Source organism: Sorex araneus, chromosome 3, assembly GCF_027595985.1.
Source record: "Sorex araneus isolate mSorAra2 chromosome 3, mSorAra2.pri, whole genome shotgun sequence".
NCBI classification, from domain to species: Eukaryota; Metazoa; Chordata; class Mammalia; order Eulipotyphla; family Soricidae; genus Sorex; species Sorex araneus.
In genome coordinates, this window is record NC_073304.1 from 149,983,414 (window position 1) to 150,010,475 (window position 27,062).

Below are 27,062 nucleotides of genomic sequence, written 5' to 3' on the forward strand. Positions count from 1 at the left end.
TGCTGTAGAAGTATGGAGGTGGATTCCTCCAGTTCACTATCAGTGTCCCCCTCTCACTGCAAGGGCAGATTCTGGATGGGCTCAGTCAATGGTGGTTTCCTTTTTCCCTTTCAAGAATATTAGCTTTCTCTATGACTTATGTGAGCCTCTAGTGCAGCTTCAGGGGATGTGTTCTTTTACATTAGGCTTGTTCAGATTCTTGGTTTACCATTATTTTGGCTAGTTTGGGGTGTGTTTTGATTGGAATAGACTAGTGGACCATTGGCCTAATGTGTCTGGGGTAGCCAGGCTGTCTTCCTAAGAATTAGGTAATCCAATAAAAAACTTTTAAAAAAAAGGAGTTAAAGGATAAACTAGATTCAAAAAAAAATGCTGAGGCCCTGGTGCCAGATGTCTAATTAGTGTTTAGTAAAGATGTACATCAGAAAAAAAAAGAATTAGGTAATGGAAAGTAAGATGTGAGTCCAAATCACTGGGAAAGGGGAAAATAACTGTGACCACATGAACGGCTGCTGTCCCTGAGGCCACACCCACCGCCACTGCTGTACCTGTGGGGGAGGGGCTGCACTGGTGCAGGTGCAGGATTAGAGTTCCATTTCTGGCGCACTTCTAGAACTACAGGTATCCCCTCTGGCCTAGGTGCTCATGTGGGCACCTTTGCCGAGAAGGCGTCTTCCGGTTCCCTGGGTGCTTATTGAAGTCTTAAGAGGATATCCCTGCCATAGCCTGATGCCTATAAAAAATACCTCTGGGTGGCTGGAGAAAACCTGCATGAGATGATGTGGTTAAGTAGTTAAAGGCAGATGATTGCCAGGAAGGAGAGCTTCAAATCCTAATGTGACTGATGGCAATAAAGGCTACAGAGATATCAGGAAGTGTAACAGCTGCAGTTACTTTGTCTCTGTATTCTCCAGCCTAGTCAGAATTTTTGGCTTCCTTTCTCCACCCGAGCTTTATTTCCTTTCAGTGTTTTGTTGCGACTTTATTCATCAAAGGCTAGTCCCAGGAAACTTTCATCCTTACCCAATTCTGTTTCTGTTGTTTTTTACCCTGAAATCTTTCCTCAGTAGGCAGTCTACAGACACTTGGAAGTCGTGAGGACATTCTACAGAAGAAATCCCGAGGGGTCTGGAACCCAGATGGAATGTCATTTCCTCCCTGTTGTCCTCTTGGCCATGGTTCTGGTTGGGTTTGGTATGTTGGGTACTGCTGAGCTGATAGGGACCAGAGTCCCTTACCCCAATCAGAAGAGTCTTCCCCTCTTCATGACTAGAAAGTGTTTCTTTCTTACTCATGACCGAAACTGTTTTTGCTTTTGTTGGCTTCCTTCTAAAAGCTGTTGAATGTATTGAGTATATTTGAGAGAAGAATTATAAAGGGGAAAAGTATCTTTTTCCTCTGAGAACTGCCCGAGAGTGTTGGTTTCAACCATAGACCCGTTCCCACACCACATTTGTATGTTGTAAGAAACAGGAGGACGTCAATGAAAACAAGATCCCAAGATTTCCAAGATTTTATTCAGTGTATCATACACACTCACAGATACAGCTCAAATCAGGGATAAAGTCAAGTTATTGCATTTATCTTCTTGGGCTGAGGACCCGGGCACCTGTGGTGATGGGCTCATTAGGAATTAGCATTGGGCCATAGTCCCTTCTCCCCATCAAAAAGACATGCACAGGACAGAGTAGGCCAAGTTGATGAGGTGGGCCACCGAGGCTGGGGACTTGAGGAACTGGAGTCCCTGATGCTCTCCACTTGTGTGGCGTGGCTGGGGATGATCACACGTGTTTGGGGGGCCACTCCATCTCTAGCTTCTGCTGCTGCTGCTCTGCAGGTGCCAAGAGGTCTCTTCCAGGTGTTTGCACTGTCTGGGGGTCTGGGGATGGGTCCAGAACTTGGGAGGATTCATGCTGCTCCAGTTGCTCGTCCTGCTGCTCGACTGTCACCAGCTGCTTCTCTTGCTCCTTTAGCTGCTCCAGCTGCTCTCTCTTTTCTAGGTGCTCATCTTTCGTTGTTAATTCATTATCTATTTGCTGTTCCAGAATCTTCTTCTCTTCCAACTTCTCCTTTAGCTGCGCTTCCTTTTGTTCTTCTTTCTGTTCCAGCTGCTGCTCCAAGCTTCCTGCCTCCTGATGCTGCTTGTGCTGCTCGTGTTTGGGATGCTGTGTTTCCTGCTCCGTTAGTGCCTGGTGCTGTGGTTCCAGCTCCTGTGATGCTTTTTGCTGCAGCAGATGCTGCTGTTCTAGGCTCTGTTCCTGCTCCGGTGACTCTTGCAGTTGCAGTTGCTGCTCTTCCAGGCACCCTTCCCGCTGCTGTGACTCTTGTTCCTGCAGCTGTTCCAGGCACCCTTCCCGCTGCTGTGACTCTTGTTCCTGTGGCTGTTCCAGGCACCCTTCCAGCTGCTGTGACTCTTGCTGCTGTGGCTGTTCCAGGCACCCTTCCTGCCGCTGTGACTCTTGCTGCTGTGGCTGTTCCAGGCACCCTTCCTGCCGCTGTGACTCTTGCTGCTGTGGCTGTTCCAGGCACCCTTCCTGCTGCTGTGACTCTTGCTGCTGTGGCTGTTCCAGGTACCCTTCCTGCCGCTGTGACTCTTGTTCCTGCGGCTGTTCCAGGCACCCTTCCTGCCTCTGTGACTCTTGCTGCTGTGGCTGTTCCAGGCACCCTTCCTGCCGCTGTGACTCTTGCTGCTGTGGCTGTTCCAGGCACCCTTCCTGCCGCTGTGACTCTTGCTGCTGTGGCTGTTCCAGGCACCCTTCCTGCTGCTGTGACTCTTGCTGCTGTGGCTGTTCTAGGCACCCTTCCTGCTGCTGTGACTCTTGCTGCTGCTGCAGCCCTGAATGCTCTTCCCGATTCTGCAGGTCGCCTTGCAGTAGCTCACACGCCTGCTCAGGCACCTCTGTCTCCAGAGCTATGTGCTTTTCCCCATGCTGAACAGCGACTTCCCGGGGGGCCTCAGAGAGCACTGTCTGGCATGGGGCAGGCAGTGGAGTCGGCTGTTTCTCTTGTTCGTGTTGGGTATCAGTAGGAAGGCAAACAAGCTCCAGGGGCTCTTGGCTGAGGGCAGAGGGCAGAGTCACTGGAAGAGTCTGTTGCTGATCCATCGTGGAAGCTGCTTCAGGTGACTCTGAAAAACGGAAGGTCAGAAAGATGACCAGAGAGGAACTGAGCATATATGCAGGAATCAGTGGCAGCATCTGGGCTCTCTGCCTCCCTTCTTTCTCCTTCCTCCATGGGTGCTATTTCTCTCCTTCCAGAACATGCTTCTCAAGAAGCAGCATAGAATAAAGGATGAAGATGGGAGGAGAAAGAAATCGGTCTCCTGAGAAACTCCTTTCTGCAGAAGCCAATACCCAGATGTGTCTCTGGCATTGCCCTGCCAGGGTGGGCTACTGTTGTTGAATCCTAGTGTGTGACATCATTTCTGAACTCCACTGACCAAGGAGAAGGTATGAGTTCTGGGCTATGACATAAGGTGCCATGAGAAGAAAGTTCTTCTGGGGTTGGGATCGAGGTGTGCTGAAAGCTGAGAAACCAGCACATCTGAGAGACCAGGACAGGATCTCTTGGTTAGGGTCATATCATATAATTTCTACTTGTGTCCCTGAAATATTGTTTACTTGGTCATAAGTTATGTCTCTCTGAACCCCATATCACTCCATAAAATGAATATGTTGGCCTACTCAACTCCTTTTCCACATGATATTCTGAACTTTAGCTTTATTCCCTACACTTGGAATGAAGGGTTGTAGGAAGAGGCTAGAAGGTTGAGGTTAGTTCCTTCATGTTGGTAGGTTTTCCTGCCCTTGCTTTGCTTGGGTTTACCCAAATAGGAAGTTCATCCAAATAGAAAGTTTTTTCTTCTGTAATTCCTCACTTTTTCCAGCACAGTTAGCACAGCAGGTAGGGCATTTGCCTTTCATGCGGCCAACCCAGGTTCGATTCCCAGCATCCCATATGGTCCCCTGAGCATCGCCAGGAGTAATTCCTGAGTGCAAAGCCAGGAGTAACCCCTGTGCATTGCCAGGTGTGACCCAAAAAGGAAAAAAAGTTGCAAGCATTTATCTGAACCACAGCAATAACCATTATATGTATTATAACATCAAGAAGGCAAAGTTACAATCAGTCCAAATATATTTTTAGGAAGGAAATTTGCCCTCTGAAAACTCTCCTTTTCCCCCTCCTCTTCTTCCTCCTCGTCATGCCCTCTTCTCCCTGATCTGCCTTCTCTTGTTCTTCCTCCACTTCCTTCATTTATTTTTCTCTCATTTTCCCTCATTCTTTCTTCCTACTCTCTCACTCTTCTTCCTTCTCTTCATCCTCCTCTTCCTCCTCCTCTATTACTACTTCTCTCTCACTCATTCACACAGAGTTATTGTAAAATATGATCTGAAGAACAGATGGGACAGGAAGAAATTGCTATCTGTTATCCAAGACACTGTCCCCAAAAAGGTAGTTCTAGTTGGATTCAGCCCTTGAGTGACCAACCCCCTCTCCCAGCCCCTGAGCTGGGCACCCCTAGCCACATCTGGTCTGCTGGAGCTCCTAGCCTATGCCCAGTTCTTCTAGCTGAAACTTACCGGATTATCAGGAGGTGTGGCTGAAGAGGCTTCTAGCGCTGAGCTGAGCAGCACCCTTGGACAGGGGCACCCTTTATACTGTTCTGTAGGTGAAGGAGATGGACTGGTTTCACCACTGAAGTTGGCCAACTTCCTCCATCCCCCTTCTGACTCATCACAGGCATCTCAGTATAAACCCCTCAGGGGCCCTTTTCACAGAGATACAAGGCTCCTGCCTGGCCAGAGGGCTCTGGGGGCCCCATCACTCCTGTGATGCTCATCTGACCTGAGCACGGGGGCATGAGAAAGGCAGCTCAGAAGCCCATTCCTCTTTTCCTACTGGTTTGTGGCAGAGCCTCAGCTCTGATTCTCAATTTCTATATGTGTAGAACATGTTACTCCTTATTATAGGAAGAGATTTATTTGCAAGGACATAGATTGGAAAATGATGTTTTTCGTTGGGATATTCAGACCCAGGGATGTGAAGTGGGCATAATTGATTTTTATGAAAGAAAGTAGCTGCTGATTCTCTTGGTTACCAGCTCACAGCATTTCCACTCTCAAGACACATTTTATAAATCTATTTATGTGAAAATAATCTGTCCCAAGGACATTGTATCTGACTTCAGGACACAAGGGTGTCCTAAATGAGGGTGGTAGAGGTCTTCCACTGTGTAGGGGTCTTCTGGACCTGTCTAGACTCTCTGGCCAGACTATAGTTTCAGAAGTTTCTGGGAATGCCAACCTCATTAAAAATTCCAAAGTATGGGCCACTGGAAGGCAGCAGGCAGTAAATATACAATGTAATAATAAGATATTTTTATGATGATAAAACAAAGTCTCTCTATAATATTTTGAAATATATGAAGGGAAAACGATCAAAGTCAAATCATACTTCCTCCTAACTGTTCTTTAAAATGCTTAAGCAATCTCTCAGAGCTGAGCCTGGTGCTGGCCTCTTCTCCACACTGGTCATGACCCAGGGCACCTGGAATCAAACCCAAACCCTCTGTCATGTTTCAACAACTCTCACTGAGGGTCCTTATTTCTTAGGAAAAGTACAGAATTCCCACCTGTGGGTTTTGTACCTGCTGTCCCTCCACGAGCACATTCTTCCCCAGATTCTTTGGGTCTTTCCCTTTTTTTTTTTGGTTTTGGTTTTGGATTTTGGGTCATACTTGGCTACACTCAGGGCGTACCCAGTGCTGTGCTCAGGGATCATTCTTGAAGGGGCTTAGGAATTGTATGGGTTTGAATCTGGGTCAGCCACATGCAAGACAAGTGTTTTTTTTAAAAAAAATTAAAATTTATTCATTTATTTTAATTTAAAATTTTTATTTATTTATTTTTTACTTGAATCACCATGAGAAAAGTTACAAAGCTTTCAGGTTTAAGTCTCAGTCATACAATGATCAAACACTCATCCCTTCACCAGTGCATGTGTTCCACCACCAAGAAACCCCAGTATACCTCCCATCCCACCCACCCCACTGCCTGTGTGGCAGATAATTTTCACTTTACTCTCTCTTTACTTTGATTAAATTCAATATTTCAACAGAAAACTTGCTATTATTATTTGGAATTTCCCCCCAACAATCAGACCTGCTGAAAAAGCATCATTTGATAATGTTTTCCATTGCTGAGAATGAAGAGTATGAAGTCGCGTGGCCGCAACAGGTTTTGGATTTCTGGTATTTAGTAATTAAGTCCAGAGAAATTTCTGCCAGAAGTTGCATCACTGCAAGCTCATACCTCTGTTTAGTGGGTTCTAAAACATGTCACAACCGAAAGGAAAGGCCAAGAAATAAAAACCTTCCCCCCATCCCTACTCCCACCCCCGGGGCGGCATGGGGCCGTAGCTTAGTTCACAGAGGCAGTTATGCAAGAAGCTGTTGGGTGCTGAAAGCAGGTAGTGGGCTTCCGGGATCATGGTCACTCAGAAACAAAGGAGCCGTTAGTGTGTGGCTGCTCGGGGTCTCTTCTCCAGACAAGTGTTCTTAACCCTTGTACTACATCTCTAGCCCTTCTGTATGCCTTCCAGCCTCAGCACAGCTAGGCCTGTAGAGAACTGCCTGAGAACTCTGTTGAGAGGATTATCCTTCTGATCAATTTCATTTCATTGATAACCATAAGGGTCTTTTTATTTGTACTTGTTCTGCTTGTTAATTTTCTAACATTCCCTCTGAAATTAGCCTCATAATCAGGGTTCTGCCTGGTGGTTTTTTTTTACTCCTCCCCCCTCCCCCACCCCGCCATAACCTATCTTAATTATCATCCATACCTAGTACTCCAAAAATAACAAAGGAAGGAATGGATCAATGGTGAATCTCATCACCTGAAGAGAACTGCTATCAAACATCTTAGAGTTATGCACATGTGTGTGAGCATGCATTTGTAACAAGTGTATGTACATATGTATATAAATACATATATAAACAAAATTGTGGTGTAATTTGCCTTCTTTCATAGTAATGGGCTAATAATTGCTTATTTTATGAACACCATTTATCTTACTAAAAAGAAATATTACAACTAATTGAAAATAAATATTACAATAATATGAAGGTGAAACGAATTTTGGTATGAATTTTGAGAAACATTCTGGTTATTATGGTTTTCCCAATAATTATGTTCCCTATAACCACAAATAGATCAAATTACAGGCCCAATTTTGCCATCTCCTAGAGTTCAGTCTAGGGTTCAGACAGATGGAGGGACTCCTACCCCCAGAATTCTGCTCTCTCCATTGATCTCTGAACCTGCCTGGGCTTCACACTGTAGCCCCTGACTCACAGAGACTGTTTTCTGGGGCCAGGGAAAGTACTCTCCACCTACTACTTCTATCCTCCAGTCCACAGTGTAGAACTAACACTCAAATGCACACCCCATGATCCTGAACCCCACATCTGACCTCACCTGACAGGAATACACCCATCCTGGCCCATGACAGTCAGTCCCAGGGCAAAAGACCTTGCTTGAGGAAGTCACACCGGTCTTATGGGTTCCCAGGGGCTCAGATCTGCCAGATCTGCTTCCCGCCCTCTGATTCACAGGATAATGAGAGCTTTGCGGGAAGACGAGAGTGTGTGAGTCTTTGGCCACTGGGCAGAGTTAGGGAGTATGTGGGGTGAGGGGTGAGACGGAGGGTTAACAGGGGAGTGTCTGTGCAGTGACAGCATGGGGAAGCTGCAGCCTTTAAAGATGTGGAGGTTCTATGTTTGCACACATCTGGGAGACAGACATGCATGCATCTGGGGAAATTCTTTTAATTTCTGTGTGAGTGACCTCTTGGATCATGAAGTCCCCCTGGTGAACCTGGGTTAGCTGCCCATCCCCTGCCTACTGTAAAGAGGATGAGCTCATATCCCATGACACATGCAAGGGGCCCTGACCCAGCTCTTCTCCAGTCTAAGGAGGCACCAGCCATTTCTCTTACAGAGGCAGAAACTATCTGGTTTCTTTTGCTGGAGTGAAGCAACAGTTGAACTATTGCTTAGCTGGGGTGTGGAGTGGGACAGGGCATTTCACATCTCAGGAGATTGATTTGTGGAGAGGCACGTTGATTATGGCTCTTAGCAAGTTGTCAGTATAAAAGTGATGGCCATGTGGTTCTGGGAAAGCAACTTTGGCCAGGGGTCCTGCCTTCTCATTCCCAGCATCCCTAGATGGCTTCCTCCTTAGGCAACGCCTGACCCTCCAAGGCTACCTGCTCTTTCCAGGCCTTTTCCTTCCAGATCATCTCACACTTGGCAACCTGAACCATAATTTGATCTATGTCGGGGCTATGGGGAAGATATCTGCTGAGAAAACCACAGGTAATCAGAATGTTTTCTCAAAATTAGTCCCAGCAGCCCTGAATCTTTTCTATCTTCCTCCAGGGTCTTCTGGACCTGAGCTCTACTCCTCAACCCCTTTTGTGTCTGGTGTCTCTGTTCTTCTGTTTCGGGAGAGAGCAGGGAAAGAAAGGCAGCTCAGATGGTCAAGGGGCTAATTCTCAGGGCCCCTAGGTCTGTCTGTCTGCTTCCTGCTTTCTTCCATTCATCTGCTGCCTTCCCATTTGGTCTGTGGGCTGTAGGCACTGGCCTTCCTCTGGCATCTTATCACTGGAAGGAAGGCCAGCCACAGCTTTGCTCTTGGTGCCAGGAGAGGAGCAGAAGAGTGACAGGCTTTCAGAAGTGCTGACCCTCTCCTCTAGCTGGCAGGGAATCTTCCCCCTTGGGCTCACTATTTGGGAAATCACATGAATTGAAGCCGATCTCCTGCACCAGAGGGCAGCGGCATATGTGAGCTAAGCCTCTGAGTATGTCACACCCTCTGCCAGTATATAGAACTTCCCAACACAGCCTCATCTCCTCCCTGGGGTCAGACATCTCAGGAACAGGAGAGCGTCAAAAGCCTGGAGAGAAGGTACAAGAGACCCAAAGGTCTACAATGGGTCTGTGGCAGATGAGCAGGGATCCCAGGTCCCTCACCTGTGTCCCAACACTGCAGGGCTTCCCTCCAGGTCCTTGAGGTTGAGAGTCTGATGGCTATGTGACAGGCTGCACGAGGTGACATCGTCCAACTCCATGAATCAGCCATTCACAGACGTAACCCCACAGGGTGGTGTCTGAAATGTCTGGAGGAAGTGCCCATCTTGTATGTCTCTGATTCAGTGGAATTGCCCTTATTTTAGTGCTGGCAGCACTCCCAGGGCCCTGGCCAGTGGGTGATGCTGTCCAGGGACCCGCTTAGTCCAACCAGGGATAGTGCTGCTGTTTGAGGATGGACACTGGCTTCAGAGGGACACAGGTAAGGGAATGGATCCCATAGCCTCTCTTGTTATCCTGAGAAGTCTCTTTGCCTCTGTGACACTCAATATTTCTGTGCATAAAAGGGAATTTGAGGGTCAAGGAGATCACTGAAAGTTCTGGAGCACATGCCTTGCCTGCGTAAGGCTCCATCCCTGTGTTCTATTGCTTCCCTCACTCCAACCCCCACCATGCCAAACCACTGAGTCCCAGCAGCACTATCTCACAACAGGTCTGAGCACTGGATTGACAAGCAATGCATCCAGACTGGGTGTCAGTGGAAGTGGACCCCAAGCCCCTGAACACCAGTAGGGGACCCCACCTACCTTCTAGAGTAATGAGGATTCACATACCTCCTTATTACTTATCTGAAGATTTGGTGAGGGGAATATGTGTGATCAACACATAAACTACTCAAGAAATGACTATTTTACTATAGGCAGCATGCACCTATGTTTACTGGAATAATAGTGTGATACCTGCCTAAGTGAGAGTTATGGATGCAACAGATTCAAAGATCAATGACCTTCTGATTTTTCACTTTGCCAATGAAAATCCAGAAGTCTCCAAGCCATGCAGTACATGGGCAGACAGCAGCAGTAGAAGCCAATCTCCTGATTTCACCTTTACTCCTCATCCTGGCCTCTCCATCAATGAGTCTTCCCTCAACCCAGGAGACTGTCTCCATCATGTATGTGCTCCTGCAGTCCTGTGCCCACCAAATGTGTTCCCACTCGGTGGGATCCCAAGGAAGCTAAACAGCCTGACATTGCTACAATACAACATGCTGGTGGTGAGCAGAGAGGTAGCAATTTGAGACAAATGTGGAGGAAGATGAACTTCAAGAAATAGTGATCAATGTACGACTAACTATGTGAGGGAGAGATGCCAGTGCGTGAAAAAGGAGATGCAGAAAACATGGGTGAGACTTCACATGAATGTGTGCAGACAGTCAGTCTATGGTGAGAGAAAGCATGCAGAAGTGGGTAGGACAGTGATTAGGGAAACAGACCTGAGGCATAGCAGAAGGGAGTAGAGGTCAGTGCAGAACATTAGAGGGAGTGAGTCCAGTCCTGCAACCTCCCCAGAAGTATCTCTGATGCTCAGACCTCAGGTCTGAGAATGAAGGGATGGGGCCAGACAGAGAAGCCCAGAGGGTAAGGCACTTGCCTTGTGAGCAGTCAATCCCAATCTGATCCCCAGCACTGAAAATGGTTCTCTGAGTACCACGGGTGTTCAGATCAAGGTGAACAGGACGAGACCCATCTGCCCTCTCCAGAAAGAAAGATTTAGGATGTCAGCATGGCTCCAGGACTCAGTCCACTTCTGGGCTTTTCAGTTCCATTCTTGCCAGATAATTAGACAGCCGGCGGCCCGGTCAGCTGCCTCCTGAGAGGAATAATTGCTCTGAAAATTGCTTCTGAAAGTGCTTGCAGAGGCTCCTTTGGTGAGGGTGAATATGCATGAGCCTGTGTGTGTGTGTGTGTGTGTGTGTGTGTGTGTGTGTGTGTGTTTGGCAAGGGTGAGGGGATGGGGAAAGAATCAGAGAACACTTCTAGCTCTAGAAAAGTCTCTCACTATTACAAGGAGTTCATTGCCTCATTCCCTTCTTGGCCCCCACTGGGTCTCTGCAAGTAACCCCTCACTGTCTCTGTCTAAGCTCCTCTGTATTTGTGGACTGTGAGACCTTCTACATGGATAGGGCAATTTAAATATAAAACAATGTTTATTTCTTTATTTTTAACTGTTTGTCTTGTATTTATTTACTTTTGTGACCACACCTGGCTGCTATTTAGAGTGCATTCCTAAGTTGGGGCTCCAGAGTCACTCCTGATGCTTCTTGGTTGTGTGGTTCTGGAGATTAACCCTGGACCGCTTGCATGCAAAGCATGTGGTCCAGCCCACAGAGTTATTTCTCTGGCCCAACAGTGCTTACTTCTTCATCCCCAAAACTTGCCTACTGCCTACCCCCAGCTTAACTATTTACTTCAAATTTGGGACTCAAAGAAGTCAGAGCAAATGCAATTCCAGGATCGGTGTATTTGGAAGAGTTTGTTCCTACCCTTCCTTCCCTGTACAACTCAGAAGCTCTTAGATTTAGGAGCTCTTTATGCTCTCAAGAAACTCTGATTGGATGGAGAGAAAATCCAGAAACTGGCAGAAGGTATGGCTCACGGTCATTTGAGATCTCAGTTCACTAGCCAGACACGTTTGCAGTGTGATCCATCAATGGGGCAAGAATTTCCTGGGGAGAATGAAAAGTAGACGACCACCCCCATGTGACTGAAGCCGTCATTCAGTCCCCTGTACTTGGCAGACAGGAGCTCGAGCTCAGAAGAGTGTGTGAGAATAGTGCCAGTCCTATCTCCATGAAGGGATCGTCTCTATTGCCCTGTTCCCAAACCCCTCCCCTTGCACTGAAGACAGACACGCCCACCCCGTGACCTGCAGTCCCAGGGCTTCTGGTTCAGGGAGGCTGCAGAGGAAGACTGAAGTTCTATGAGCAAGAAGACAGGCAAGCTAGAAACTGTCTGGGCAGTTAAGAAGTTATTTCCCTGTACCTCAGGTTTTACTAGAAAGCCTGCTTGGAATGGATGGTGGGAGGAGGGCAGAAAAGGGAGAGAGGTCAAAGTGCCTTAGAGAAAGGCAAACTTCCTCTTACAGGAAAGTTCTCGCTCACTCAGCTTCAGCTTTGCTGAGTCCCTGCCCTCAGCCTCCCACCGGCCCACAATCTCCTCTCTTCCCAGCCTAGAGCCAGTCTGAGATGCTGGTGCTGGAGAGGCTTTCAGAGTTATCTTCCCAGAGTCACCCCTGGCTTGACTAAGGATGGCATAGTCAGAAAAGAGAAGGACCCAGGGCACATAGTAGTGAAGCACCAGGTTCAGGCCAGCTCCTTCTCCTCAGGGGACTTTTTACACTGCTCGGTGACATTGCTCTCCATTTTCTCTGCCAGAAATAGCCTATTCACCTCTGCTTCAGTGATTTTTTTTCATTTAATGTATGTTAGAGAGGCTCCACACACCTGCATTCTAGGCCCCAGAGAGAAGCACTGAGCATAGTATGCAAAACTCCCCACTCTCCTATAGCTTTTTATTCCAACATGGGAAACAGATGCAACTAAGACATAAGTACTGCATGGAAAATTGCTCAAGAAAGATGTTTAACTGTTCTGGAGAGGTCAGTTCTTTCAAATTGAATTCAAAGGAAAGGTCTCAAAAGGAACCTGAAGAAAATAAAGTTAGCACACACAAAGATATAATACTCTGTGTGTGTGTGTGTGTGTGTGTGTGGTTGTGGGGAGGGTATTCTTGGCATACTCTAGGATTCTGAGATGTGTTCAGAAGCCACTGAACATGTCTGAATGCATGAGCATGTGTGAATGAGGAAAAGGTTTGTGCAAGATGAGTGTGAAGGAGTATGTTCTGGTGGGAATGACAAAACCACGAAACAGCTTCATAAGAAGCCACTAACATTGTCCTGAGCAGAGAAGCTACATCATCTGACTCATTTTTAAATGGATTTCTCTGGCAAGGATGCAGTGTAAGAGGTGACTGTAGCAATGTAGCAATACCTTGGAACTAGAATGACAGCAGGAGAGCCAGGAACTTGTGGTTAAATTGTAGATATATTTTGATAAGACAGTAAGACTCACTAGCAGATTAGATTTAAGGTGTAGAGGGAACCAAGCGAAGACTCAACATTCTTGGCCTGAAGTCCTAAAGAATGGAGCTGCCTTGAACACAGTGGGAGAACACTCTGGTTCTGTGAGAGAGATCAGCATGAGTTTTGGGACAGACATTCTAGATACCCAATAGACATCCATGCAGGATGGTCAAATAGGCAATTAGATACACTAGTCATGAGTTCATAAAGTTCTTGCTATAGATTTAGGTTTGGAAAACTTCCATGTATTAATGATATAGGAAGTCGTGAGCCAAGATGAGATCATCAGGAGAATGAAAATAGAAAAGAGGTGTAGGGTGGTATCGTGGGTCACTTTGATGTCAAGTGGTCAGACAAGAGAGAACATGTCAAGAAGATGAGAGGCCAGAGTGACAGTACAGTGGGGAGGGCACTCACCTGCCTGTGGCTGACCATGGCTCAACCCCCAGCACTGCATATGGTTCCCTGAACCCACCAGGAGTGATTCTGAACACAGAGCCTGGAGAAAGTCCTGAGCACTGCCAGGTGTGGCTTAAAAAAAGAGAGAAAGATAAGAAAAATAGAAGGAAGAGGTAGTGAGATGAAAGATAAACCAGGATTATGGGTACTTTCAGAAAACAAGTATAGACATTGAACAATCAGGACGAACAATTGGGACCAACAGTTGGGACTGAATTTCCATATTGGAGGCTGTGAGCACCGATTCCACTGGTGGCCCTGGCAAGTGCAGTTAGAGGCCACAGTGAGGAGGAAGCCCAGCTCGGGAGCTTCCATAGCAAAGGTGGAGATCGGACTTTTGAACAGTGAGCACAATATTTCAAAAAATTAGGGTGAATATAAACAGATTGTGGGTATTATCATCTATCCCCTTATAAATGGAATACTAATTTATTCACTTGCTACATGCTTCCTCCAACTTTCTCTAACCCCTGGAAGCCATCACTCATGGAGCCGAGTCCACGTGTCCCCCTCTGCTCTACAGGCTGTGCTCAACCAGCCCAGTCTCCCCCGTATCTGCTCTGTCTGTGGGAGGGGTAGCTCTAGCCCAGGGCTTTTCTACCTATCAGTAGACCCTAATGCGCACATCCCCACTACTTACTACTGCATATCTTTAGAGCTTATTGTGATGTCACTTCCTGAGGAAATGTCTCAGGCACTGTTCAAAGCAGATCTCTCTCACTTCTACTCTATCTCAGTGTTTGACAGCTTGAATGTGTTACTTATTTGTGGGCTTACTTGACTAGATGTGTTCATGAGAATTGGGCCCATCACTGCATCAGTTCCTCAATGTTACTAATGCTTAAAAAATTAAGGACTGTTCTCTGCCTTGGTCCCTCCAATATGTTCAACCACATCCATAATTACCCTAAAAGCATTATACTCTAAAGTCATGAATTGTCAGACTTTAGTTTTAAAAATCAACTATTATCTAGAAGGAACCCATTTAAAATGGCTGGAAATATAGACAACAGGTAGAGCATTTGCCTTGCACATGGCAGACCCAGATTTGATCCCTCGAACCTCATATGCTTCCCCCCATCCACCCCCCAACCCCGACCTCACCAGGGGTGATATCTAAGTACAGAGATGGGAGTAAGACCTCAGCACAGCTGTGTGTGGCCTCAAAACAAAGCAAAAACAAAAAATTACAGAAAGATATAAGTGAAGTAGCAGAAGAAATGTCTTGCTCACATGACTCAAAAGAAAGATAAATTGATTTGATTTGTAAGTAGATTTTAGAGCAAATTATATCAATGAAGGATAAAGAAGGCCTTCTTGTAAAACTTAAGATAATGATATCGTTTTAAATACGTATCTAATTAAAAGTTTCTAATTCAAACGTTTTTAAAAGCTGTTAGAATGAAAGGAAACAATAGGAGAAATCACATATATGCTCAGAGATCTCAACAATTAAATACTTGGTAAGATAAGAGTCTATTAAAAGAGTAGAGATTAAGGTGTGAATCATATGATCAAACAAATTAACTTATATTATGGAACATTCTAGAAACTTTCAAACTTATTTGGACTACTATCTCCCTTTTCAGAAAAAAAAAATCACAGTTCCTGTCTCCCTGGAAAACTACCTTAAGTGACAAACAAAAAGCACCAACAACCAATTGTACCCAGGAATCTTCCAAAGCCTCCTCTAAGGGGTAATACCACCACCTTGGGAAACAGAGGTCCAAGCAAAAATTGTTGAGTATGTTTATTTTTCAAGTGCATATGACTCACTTCCCAGAATTAACCCATAGCTACTATAATATTTAAGCCATGCAATAAGTCTCAATGAATTTTAAAAGATTCAGATGAGACAGCATACCTTTTTATTTTGCTTTTTTGGGGGTCACACCTGGCAATGCACAGGGGTTACTTCTGGCTCTGCACTCAGGAATCACCCCTGGAAGTGCTCAGAGGACCATCCTTCATATGGGATCCTGGGAATCCAACCCAGGTTGGCCACATGCAACGCAAATGCCCTACCTGCTGTGCTATCGCTCCAGCCCCGATACAGCATACCTTATTTAACTATAAATAAATACTATTAGAAATGAGAGATCTTTTGAAAATGTCTCTACATTTGGGGGAAAAAAAAGAACATTTATAATACACTAAAGGATCAAAGTAAATTGGGAAGCATCTTGAACTATAAAATAGACAAAGCTATAAAAAGACAGAATTGAAATTTTAATGTAGGCAAATTAGCATGTAGAAGAAAATTTTAGCATTAGTAGCCCATATTCAAAGAGTAAAGATCTCAAGCTAGTGGCCTTGACTATTTCATTTTAAGAAATTAAAATAACTTAAATTAAAAAAATAGCAAAGTAAACCTGAAGTAAGCAGAAAGAAAGGAAATTAAACAAATTAGATTAGTTATCAATAAAGCAGAGAACAGTACAGAAAAACAAATAAAAATCTGTTTCCTTAAGGGGAGAGATGTAACTGATGATGTCACTAGCTAGTCTGACTGAAAAGGAAAAAAGAGAGAGAAAACATAACCAACATCAATAGTTAAAAAGATCACCTTAAAACAAATTCTATAGATATTAAAATGACATAAATAACTTTGTGCCTACAAATTTAAAAACATAAATGGGTGAATTTCTTTAAAACTAAACACCAGCAGAATTTATTCAAAAGGAAAGACCATCTGGAAAAGTCTGAATCAGTTACAAAAAAAATAATTTAAATTTAAAATTAATTTAATTTTAATTTAAAATTTCTTGCAAAGAAACCCCCAGACACAGACATCTTGATGAATTCTACCAGAAATTTAAAGAGGAAATATGCTAATATTTCTTTAGCTGCTCTAGAAAATTGAGAAGGCATTGATTCTTTGATACCAAAATAAATGGCATTATAAACAATAAAACTAAAGATCATTATCCTTCATTAACATGGAGGCAAAACTTCCCACAAAATTTTAACAAATCTGGTCAAGAAACATATAAAAGTATTATACTAACAACCCAATCAAATAGAAGTTATCTCAGGAACATAAAGTTGTTTTACACTTTGTATTATAGTGCATTAGCACTCAAAAACCAATGTATTCGGGGGCTAGATAGTGGATTGGGTAGGGTGCTTACTTTGTATGCAGCTAACCCAAGTTTAATTTCCCAACGCTTTGTATGGTCTCCTGGGCATGCCCTGAGTGACCACTGAGCTCAAAGCTAAGAGTATGCACTGAGAATGGGAATGACCCCAAAGCAAAACAAAACAAAATAAACAAACCAAGAAAACCCAAGAAAACAAAAAAGAGTGTATTTTAAAATTATAAAATTATGTCTTGGAAACACATCCAGTTGTGAAAAGTAATCTTAATTTAAAAAATCAATGGTTACTATTATTAACATTATTTTTAGCATGACATTAACATGTAGTTAACCATATTAATAGACGATAAAATGATGCCAATTAGAAAAATTTTACACAAAAGGAAACTCAATGTAATGACCGCATGCTTTGCATATGGAAGACCAGGTTTGATTCCCAGCACCACGTGATTTCTCTCTTAAGCACTTCTAGGAACAACTTCCAAAGCAACAGAGAGCAGCCCCTAGCATAACTGGGTCTGAGCCCCAATCAAAAACATATAACCCCAAACAAAAAGCATGTAAACTTTACAAAGTAGGAAGAAAATGGGGCTGGAGAGATAGTATATATGGTCAAGTTCTGGGCTTGCAAGCATTCTGCATCGAGTGGACCCCCAACAACCCAACACACATGATTTTCCCAAGCCTTTCGGGGAGTAAGCCCTGAGCACAGTCAGGCACACTCAGAAAGAAAAAGTAGGAAGAAAGAACTTTGTTTTAGATATTTAATATTGTTTTCATTAGGTTGTAATTTAAATTTATGTACTTATTTGAGATTCCCTAACCAAATATCATATAAACAATTACAGTTACTAGAAATACAAGTGATAATTGATGTTGTAGGAAATTTTTCCTCATTAGTAAACTACCAAGATTGCTTTGAAATTATGTAGTCAAGAACTAGAGTTAGCTATTCTCAGCTATAATTTCAGGACTTTTGTCCATTTTTAAAAAATTGAGGTAGAATAGTTTACAGTAGTGTTGGAATTATTTCACACTGACATTGCTGCTTCACCACTCGATCCACCCATGTCAAGATCCCTCTGCCATTGTCCAGAGTCTTTCTCTCCACCCACTTTGCCTTCTCTTTTCTCAGTTCTTTTCATTATGTCTCAGGGGTTGTTGACATTGGAAGCCATCTAATCCCTTTCTTCATTACTTTCTTTCCATTCCGCCTGAGTTAGATCATCCAACATTTGTCTTTCACTTTCTGACTCATTTCAGAAGCATTACCCCCTCTAATAGAAAAGGAACTTTCTTAAGTAGCAAAGAAGATAAACCAAACCAAACAAAACAAAACAAACCCCGCCCCCCCCCAAAAAAAAACTCATGTAGGAAAAAGTTTGAATAAGGAAAGTAAAACTCAGATGACCTGATGTGAAAAATCCCATGGAAATTTATTAAAACAAGTAAAGCAGTGTACCAGGTTTCTCTCTAGGAATAGTTATATTTGAGTGTACTAAGAGTTAATTAATAATTCACTAAAATAAAGCAATTACATTTGTAACATAATTAAATGAGAAATACTTAGACTAATTATAGCCTAACTAAATGGAAATATATTCCAGGATTATGAATGATAACATTCAATATTATAATGTTTGTTCCTCTTTATCCTTTTTTGATTTTTTTTCTTTTTTGTGTGTGTGGCCACACGTGGCAGTTCTCAGGGCTTACTCCTGGCTCTATGCTTAGAGATCACTCCGGGTGGGGTCAGGGGACCTTATGGAGTGCTGGGTATTGAACCCAGTTTGGTCGTGTGCAGGGCAAGTGTCCTATCCACAGTACTCTGTCTCGTACCTCTTTTCCAATTTGAATTTCTGTTAAACTATTACCTGGCTTTTTGATTGTTAAAGTTGAAAAGTGTGATCTAAAGTTCACATGGAAATACAAAACAGCAAGAAAAGTTACTTTAGAAACAAAATTAGACAACATACATTATCTGACCTTTAGACTATAAAGTTATCATAAATAGCACAATGTAATCAAGATTTAAAATAGATCAGTACATCAAAATGGAGATTTATTTATTAGTTTTTGCTTTTTTGGGGGGTCACACCTGGCAATGCTCAGGGATTACTCCTGGCTTTGCACTCAGGAATCACTCCTAGTAGTGCTCAGGGGACCATGTAGGATGCTGGGAATCGAACCCGGGTCTGCCTCGTGCAAGGCAAATACCCTACCTGCTGTGCTATTGCTCCAGCCCCAAAATGGGGATTTAAACAAATGTGCCTAGTGGGGTTTTTTACTTATATTTTTGGTTTTAAGACCACACCTCTGGAGGTGCTCGGGTTTATTTATGTTTGTGTTCACAGATCTCTCCTGGTGCAGCTCAGAGGACCATGCGGGGTGCCAATCTGGGTCACCACATGCAAGGCAAGTGCCATACCCACTGTAGTATGTCTCCAACCCCCTGCTGGTAGGCTTTTTTAAAAAATAAAGATACAAATGCATTTCAGTAGAGAAAGCAAATTCAAAAAAAATGGGTGTATCCATATGCCTCCCTCCAAATTCCACCTCAGATAAAAGCAACCATTTTGCATATATCTTTTACCATAGAAAACCAATAGTATATAGATAAAAAATTGGAGGAAATCTTTGTCATAAGTTTAGGGAAATGTTTCTTGGCAATGATGTAAAAATCAAGCCCATAAATAAAATTAACTTTATCCAAATTATAAACATTTGCTCTTTGAAACTTTAGAAGTCTAAAGAAGGTAAAAGGTAAGATAGTGACCTGAGTGTGAAAAAATATGTGATAAAGGACATGTAACAAGAGCATTTATTTATATCTTAGAATTACATGAAACCAAAACTCTGAAAAAAACTTGAATAAGTATCAGAAGAATAGACAAATGAGCCAAATGCTATTTAGAAATTAAAATGAAGGGCTGGAGAGTCAGTTGAATTGGTAGGGTGCTTGCCTTGCACACTGCCTAACTGGGTTTGATCTGTCACCTGAGATGATCACCTGGGCCTGGCAGGAGTGATCCTTGTGCACAGTCACAAGGAAGCCCTCAACACTACTAGCTGTGGCCCAAATATCACCCAAAAATCCAAAGTAAAAAAAAAGAAAATTTATAGTCAAATATCTAAAATTTTTTTTAAAAATCTAATATGCAAAACATTGGTGAATATGTATGGCAACTGGAATTTTCTGGTCTTCTAGTGGGAATGTTAAAAGGCATTCCCACTAGAACTGTTTTGGAAATCTGGGCAGTTTGTTAAATAGCATTATACAAAGGGGCCAGAGAGATAGTAGAGGTTGAAGTACTTGCCTTGTGTGTAGCCAATCAATTTCTTGCACCATGTGTGGTTCCTAAACAATGAGCACGGAGCCAGAAATGCTTCAGCAATGCTAGATGTGCCTCCCACCCATCCCCGTCCCCCACCTTGCACACAGCTGACCCCAATTTAGTCCCTGGCACTTGCTTATTGTCCCCTGAACACTTCCAGGACTGATCCCTGAGCTCAGAGCCAGTAGTAAGCCCTGCATATTGCTGTGTGTGGCCCAAAAGAACTCCTAACCCCAGAATTTACTACATATCATTTTACTATTGTGTTCAACAAATAAAAGCATGCAGGTAAGGATCAAAGATTTGTCATGAAAATTCAAAGCAGCTTTCCAATAGTCAAAACCTGGATTAGTGGAAAAACAAAATGTGGTATTATATAATGACAGCATTTACCACTCAAGGGAAATGAATGTAGATTACTGGTTCATGCCATAACTTGTTTCTCAATATTTTTGCTAATGAAGTGAGGCATAAAGGTATATATACCATGTTTCCACTTATTAAAATTCCTGATGTGTAAATAAATTTATGACTACCAAAAATAGTAAGATTACTTTCTGGGGATTGATGAACAGAATAAACCATTAAAAATGAAATATTAGAAAATATTGGGAGATGATGTCAAACACCAAAAATAGTTACAGATGAGGTCAATATGTGTGGAGAGTGAAGATATTTCTCTTTTCACTTGCACACTTGTGTATTTTGGGCACAATTTATTGGAGTACACTGGCTTCATTGGGGATATGTGCCTTGTAATTCTGAATAGAAACATGCATTGTATAACCTCTTATAGTAAGCACATTAGATGAATTATCCCACTTAATTTTGTTAAAATTCTTTAAGGACCTAGGAGATGTGCTCAAGGGACTGAACACATGCTTTGCATGCAGAAGACCTGGGTCCCGTCCCCACATAATTCCCCAGCACTGCTAAGAACAGCTCCTGAACACCACTGTGTGTGGGGAGTAGGGTGGGAGGGGGGAGTGGTCAAGAACAAATAAAATAAAGTTTTTTGATGTCTCATTGCCCTCAGTCTAGAAAACAGAGCTTGAGGAAGGTTGCACAACTTGCATTGAGACTGAATAATTAGTTCAAGAAACTCAGTTCCACACCAACCAAGGAAATCTGGGTCCTAGGAGTGCTCCTTCCTCGAATCATTGGGACCTTTCTAGAGACGTCCTTATTATGATGTGAAATATGGTACCCAGAGGACTGTAATTCTTACCTTGGAGTGAACTACTGCTCCATTTGCCTGGGACTAGAGAGACTCCTGGAAGACAGGACATTGTAAAGTCAAAGTGAGACCATCTTCCCCAACTCTGGCTCTGCAGAAACTCAACCCCTCAGCTCTGGCTTTCAGCTCTCCTTGTTATACCCATGTTTTCTTGAACTTAGGACTGATAAGAGAGATGGTTTCATGGGTCAAGAAGCAAAACAAGACCACAATCCTTTTTTTCATTTTTTTACTGCTCTTTTATTGTGCTAACCACTGTTTCGATGACAAGGAGAGATCATCCTAGCCTCTTCGACTTTCCACTTCCAGTTGGAGATCTTCATAGGCTGAAGAGCTATGAAAGGAAATGGGGGCTTCTGATTGGGAGCTAACGAGAAACAGTTTTTCTAATGCAGGTCTATAGCCTTGACAGCTCCAAGGGATGGGCATGGCTCCTGGACTTGTCTGGAGCAACCTATTTCTTCGACCCCCCAAAAAGTGACTTTTCTTGCTTTGTACTTTGGGAGTCATTCTGAGAGTGCTGAGTATGCTGAGATGTGTCAGAGTCCTTGTTAAGGCACGTGCACTCGGGCTTGGGTTCCAGACAGCAGCACTTGGGCTGAACGCAGCAGCCTCTTGGTGGGCAGCCACAGGGGCTACATTTTGCTGGACAGCAGGGATTGCATTTTGATGGACAGCAGGGGTTGCACTTTGCTGGACAGCAGGGGGAGCACTTGGCTGGGCAGCAGGGGGTGCACTTGGCTGGGTCACACATCTTCAGGAGCTTTGGAGGTTCTAGTGGGAAAGAAGAAAAATATTCAGAAGGGAAATTGGCTCTGTGATGTGACTTTCCTCTTCACAAGCCTCAGGAAGGATTCATCTTCAAAGGAAGTCATCAGACCAGGGCTGGGAAGGAGGGGCAGGAGGCCCCTCAGGACTCAGGGTGGCCTTGCGGTTTCACACCTCATCTGTGTGAACAGGTAGCCATGTCACAAAGAGAAATGTAAAGATCAGAAGAGGATGGAAATGGACCCACGGGATCGAGAAATAGAACACCACTGAGTAGCCTCAGGATGAGACCAGCATCGGGGACTTCACAGTCGCCTCATGTCTGATCACAGCTGCCTGTATCTGAGGCCTACTGAAGTTCAGGGATCTGTCTCAGCTGCTAGGAGCTAATCCAAGCGATATCTTTCCCAGCACAGAGAAAGAAGCTTGATCTGGTCTCAGGCATGGCACCCTGGGACCCAGGAACAATGGAAGGCTTGCACTTAGGGTCCCTGACCATCAGAGCCTTTCTTGAATACACTATCTAAAACCAGACCCCTCAGCCTGTGGGACCTGTGACCTCAGGGGCTATTGCAGGGCAGACCATGGATAAGACATTACTCTTGGCTTTTAAGGCCCTACAATTCTAGCCTGGTTCTACAGCTCATCTTCCAGAAAAGTCAGGTGTCTCCTATTCTGTATATCTCTTCCTCTATGTAGGAAATTTTGCTAAGAGTGAGGGAGCTGGACCCTACAAGTGTCCTCAAACTCAGTCAGAAGCTGGTGCTTCTGAGAGTAGGAAAAATCAACTCCTTCTTTTGATTCTTACCAACCCCACCTTCCTCTACCCAAGCAGGACCAAAACCCACTTTATTTCTTCCTTACCGCTAACGGTGACTTTTGTTGCCCAAATCTCTGTAGGATTCAGAAGTTCCTACAGGTCACCTTTCTGGTGGTCATCTATGCTGTAGACCATCTGGATCAGGATCTGCTGGGTCAGAGCAGTTATGCTCTCTACTGTTTCCTTCAGGGACTTTATCTCTACTGTAGACAAAGGGACCCCTAAGCCAGACATAGTTACTGCCCCGCCCCTGGAAACAGTGACCTCACACTGACTGGCTGGGGCCCAGCCCCAGCCCAGCCTCTCCATCTCTCAAACCTGCCAGAGCCTCAAGAGGAATTTTTTAATGTCTTTTTTATTATTTTTGCTTTGGGATAATTTTCAGAAGTGTTTGTGGAAATGACCAAGATTTCATGAGACACCAGAGATGAAATCCAGGGCCTTTCGGGCCACCTCCCTTGGTCCTCGTCTGTGGTTATCTTTGAGGATCCCTGAATTACCATGAGGGAGTATCACTGAGCTCCTGACTTCTATGAGATGGACGGTCATATCCCATTGGGATACTCTGTGCTGAGACTGGTTGCTGCTCAAGATCCCTCTACTCATCTACAAACTCCCAGGTCCCTGACTGGTCAGCCCAAGGCATGTCCTCACTTGTAAGGGAAAGTGATTTCTGTTATAGGGTGTTGGCTTTAATTCAGTGTGACTCTAAGCCTGACAGTTATTCAGGAATTAATTATATCATTCAGAAAGATTTGGGTTTTTTTTTGGAGGGTGGTGAGGGGATGGTGGTGGTTGGGGCACATCCTACAATGTTCAGAGCCAACTCCCATTTCTGTACACAAGGGATCACCGTGACAGGGATCAAACCAGGCTGGCCACTTGTCAGAAAAATGCCTTACTCCTGTTCTGTCTCTCAGGCCCCAACTTTTTGTTATTGCTATTGGGTTTTTGGGTTTGTATTTTGATTTTTTCGGTCATAGCAGATGGTGTTCAGGATGTTGGGAATTGAGCAGGACTCAGCCAAATGCAAGGCTGTACTATCTCTTTGACCCTCACATAGTAAGAGCTCACTGGAGACTCCTTAGAGACATAAGTGGGAGACAAATCCCTCGTACCTTCCTCTAAGACAAGAGATGTTTTAAAGAGTCTGAGGTGTCAGGGAAGAGCCCAAGTTCCTGAATTCCTTGTAATGGAAAAGAATGAAAGCAGAAGAGCAAATAGACTCAGACTCAGACACCAGGGGCAGATAAGCATGAAACTGGGGGAAAGGAAGGAAAGTGAGGGAGTCTCTCTCATACACAAATAATTACTGCTTCTTCAGTGCTATGGGACAAAGCCTATCTGTGTCTACTTGGGATCTGTAGCCATTGAGAGGTAAGTGGGAGATGTGAAGGGTACCTGGGGGCCTTGCTGCCTCCTGCCTGTGTGCTTTCTGCTTACGCACTACCAAGCAAGTTCTCCTTTAGTCTAGGTATGCTTAGTCCCCCTTACCCCCATCCACCCAACATTCCTGCCTGCTAACCACCTTGTCTCCTGCAAATAAGCTTCTCCAGTTCTACAGCCCTGCTTCTGCATAGCCTGATTCAGAAAACTTTCAGAACTGTGACATAACAGAGCCAGAACCATCGTTGGCCTTTTAAAAATTGCTATTTCTGGGAAGATTCAAGGCCAGAACCCACAGTTTACTGTGTCTGGCAAGTACTAGTGTCCATGTCTACCTACTACTAGTAGTAGTGCACTATTTCATTCCTGCTCTAGACTGACTCAGAGCAGGGCTCTGCATTATTATCCCCAGTTCTAGCTTCATGGCCTTCTCAACACCTAGAATACACTTCCCAGCCCCCGTCCCCACCTCATTATACCACCTGAAACCTAAACTGCAACATTCGTCCCTTGAGGAAAGTGTCATTAACTCATAGGATCAGGGTCCTTAACACGTATTCTCTGAGCTCCCACGCCACTCCCCATTTTTATCATAAATAGGAGCTCCCACATTGTCTGAGTTCTCCACTAGCACATTGGTACAGCCACCTGGTGTTCTCGCTTCTGTCCGAGGCACCTGCTATGCTGTGTGGCAGTGTGTGGGTGCCAGTGCGTGGGGAAGGAAGGAACGCTTGAATGAGCAAGCTAAGAGAAGAGAAACCTGAAGGCAGCCATCCTCTGGGTTACCTGGCCTGGCTACTTCTTTTCTGTTTCTTCTCAATTACTCAATTCAGCATGTCCAGGATGGGCTTCGTATGAAAACTTGACGGGTTCCAGCAGATCTTCCCTTAACAGCCTGGTGAGTCCATCACTATCAGAAGTCAAAGTCTTCTGAAGCAAGTGACCTTGGTCCCTCCCATCAGAGCTCAGCCTCTGTGACATGGGTGTGACCTCTCCTCAGTGTTCTGTGATTGTGATGATATACCCTGCCCCCTGCTGGCACTCATCAGGTTGACGTGGGGCGCTCTGCAGGTAACCCATATCCCACCAACCCTGAAAACACCTGTCAAAAGCACACACTAGCTCCAATTCTTTACTATCTGCCAGGCTCTATCCTAAATAATGAAGTGGGTAAACTTAATGGGGTCAAATTCACATTCTCAAGGCTTTTCTGTTTCAACAGAGAGATAAGAGTCTAGTGGCCTTTAAGGACTGATTGCTAGGGACGGTACAAGATGCTCTATGGTTAATTTTGGCATCAGGAATTCTTTCTTGGGGACCAGCAAAATAATACAGAAGATAAAAATTTGCTTCAGATGTCACTGAACCTAGTTTGATCCACGGTACCACATATAGTTCCCCCAAATGCCACCAGGAGTAATCCCTGAGCACTGATGGGTGTGACCCCAAAATTACTACTGTTACCACTACTATAGTTAATAATAATAAAATGCTTTCTGTAAGAACCAACAGATTTGGATGATTATTTGATTATTTAGATGGTTTCATCCCACAGATCATGTAGGTCACTTCAGATTATTTGTTATTGTCAATTGGCTCTAAAGTCAAAAGCGGAACATATAAGGTCATTTTCCCTTCTACCCCATTAGTTATCAGTGACAAATATCTCAACTATCTAATATTCTGTCTGCTCAAGGATCACACAAATATGTGCCCTTTTTAACATAGATAGGGAAAGTATTTTTTGCTCACTGCTCTTTATCACAATACATACTGGTGCTCATTCCATTTCAGTTCAGAATATTTACTTTTCATATTTTAATAGTAATTGAGAGACAGGTGAGAATGCTTGTTTGGGTTATTGCAAACAACAATGTAATAATCACCTTGTTTTATACCATTTTCCATGTGTGTGAAGGTTTTGAGGAAGGCAGTTTAGGGATTTTGAGGAAGGAAAGAGAGAGAGAGAGAGAGAGAGGGAGAGAGAGAGAGAGAGAGAGAGAGAGAGAGAGAGAGGGAGAGCGTGAGTGAGAGTGAACGAGAGAGAGAGAGTAATGCTTTCAAAAGAACATGGACTTCACCGAGGGAAGAGAGCTGAGAGCACACATCTCAGGTGGAGATGAGGGTCACCCCCACCTCCAAAATGAGGAAGCACCGTGCTTGCCTTTGTAGAGTGTTTTTTTGGGTTTTCTCTCAAGCTGCCCCCAATGGGGAGCTTTCTATGGAGATGAGCCCAGTGCTGTAGTACTGTCAAGCTTTAAACTTTGGGCTGGAGCGATAGCACAGTGGTACGGTGTTCGCCTTTCATGCCATGTTAGATTCCTCCCACCCCTCTCTGAGAGCCCGGCAAGTTACTGAGAGTATTGAGCCCACATGGTAGAGCCTGGCAAGCTACCCGTGGCGTATTCAATATGCCAAAAATAGTAACAATAAGTCCCACAATGAGAGACGTTACTGGTGCCCGCTCAAACAAATCGATGAGCAATTGGATGACAGTGACAGTCCTCCCTCATGTCCTTATCACAAGCTGAAGAAACCTCTTGAAGGAGCTTATCACATTCCTTATCACATTTCTGAAGGAGCTTCTCTCTGGGTATGGTAGTGAGGGGTGGTGTGCCCAACCTTTTATGGTCCTCTGATGCCACCAGTTAGATCTTATCAGACCTCATTTCCTCTGTCCACAAAGTGCGGCCAGGCATAACACCTCTTTGATCCTTTAAGGCTACTGACAGAGTAACTTCTAAAAATCCCATCTAGGTTTTATTACTTCCCAAGAATTTACTGTCAGCCCCTCCCATCCCCATATACTTGTCTATAGCCCTTTATGAATTCATCCTGTATGAAGTAAGAGGCTTTTTTCTCTAAATGGACAGTTGTGTTAGCATTAAACATAGAGTCTCAGGCAAAGAAACTTATACTTCACTATACCCATTTTCTGCTGGTGTTG

At 44.1% G+C, this 27,062-nt stretch overlaps 2 protein-coding genes across 2 annotated transcripts; both read right to left on the minus strand.

Annotated features, from left to right (window-relative positions):
- Positions 1–1,781: 1,781 nt before the first annotated feature.
- Positions 1,782–3,104, minus strand: IVL (involucrin). The gene has a single exon (XM_055132153.1). The coding sequence runs from the start codon at positions 3,102–3,104 to the stop codon at positions 1,782–1,784; it is 1,323 nt and encodes a 440-aa protein (XP_054988128.1).
- Positions 3,105–21,595: 18,491 nt separating this feature from the next.
- On the minus strand, positions 21,596–21,895 carry SMCP (sperm mitochondria associated cysteine rich protein). The gene has a single exon (XM_004618152.2). The coding sequence runs from the start codon at positions 21,893–21,895 to the stop codon at positions 21,596–21,598; it is 300 nt and encodes a 99-aa protein (XP_004618209.1).
- Between the last annotated feature and the right edge of the window lie 5,167 nt (positions 21,896–27,062).

Coding starts and splice junctions, on each gene's coding strand:
- IVL (XM_055132153.1), bottom strand. CDS start 3,104: ATGGATCAGCAACAGACTCTTCCAGTGACTCTGCCCTCTGCCCTCAGC.
- SMCP (XM_004618152.2), bottom strand. CDS start 21,895: ATGTGTGACCCAGCCAAGTGCACCCCCTGCTGCCCAGCCAAGTGCTCC.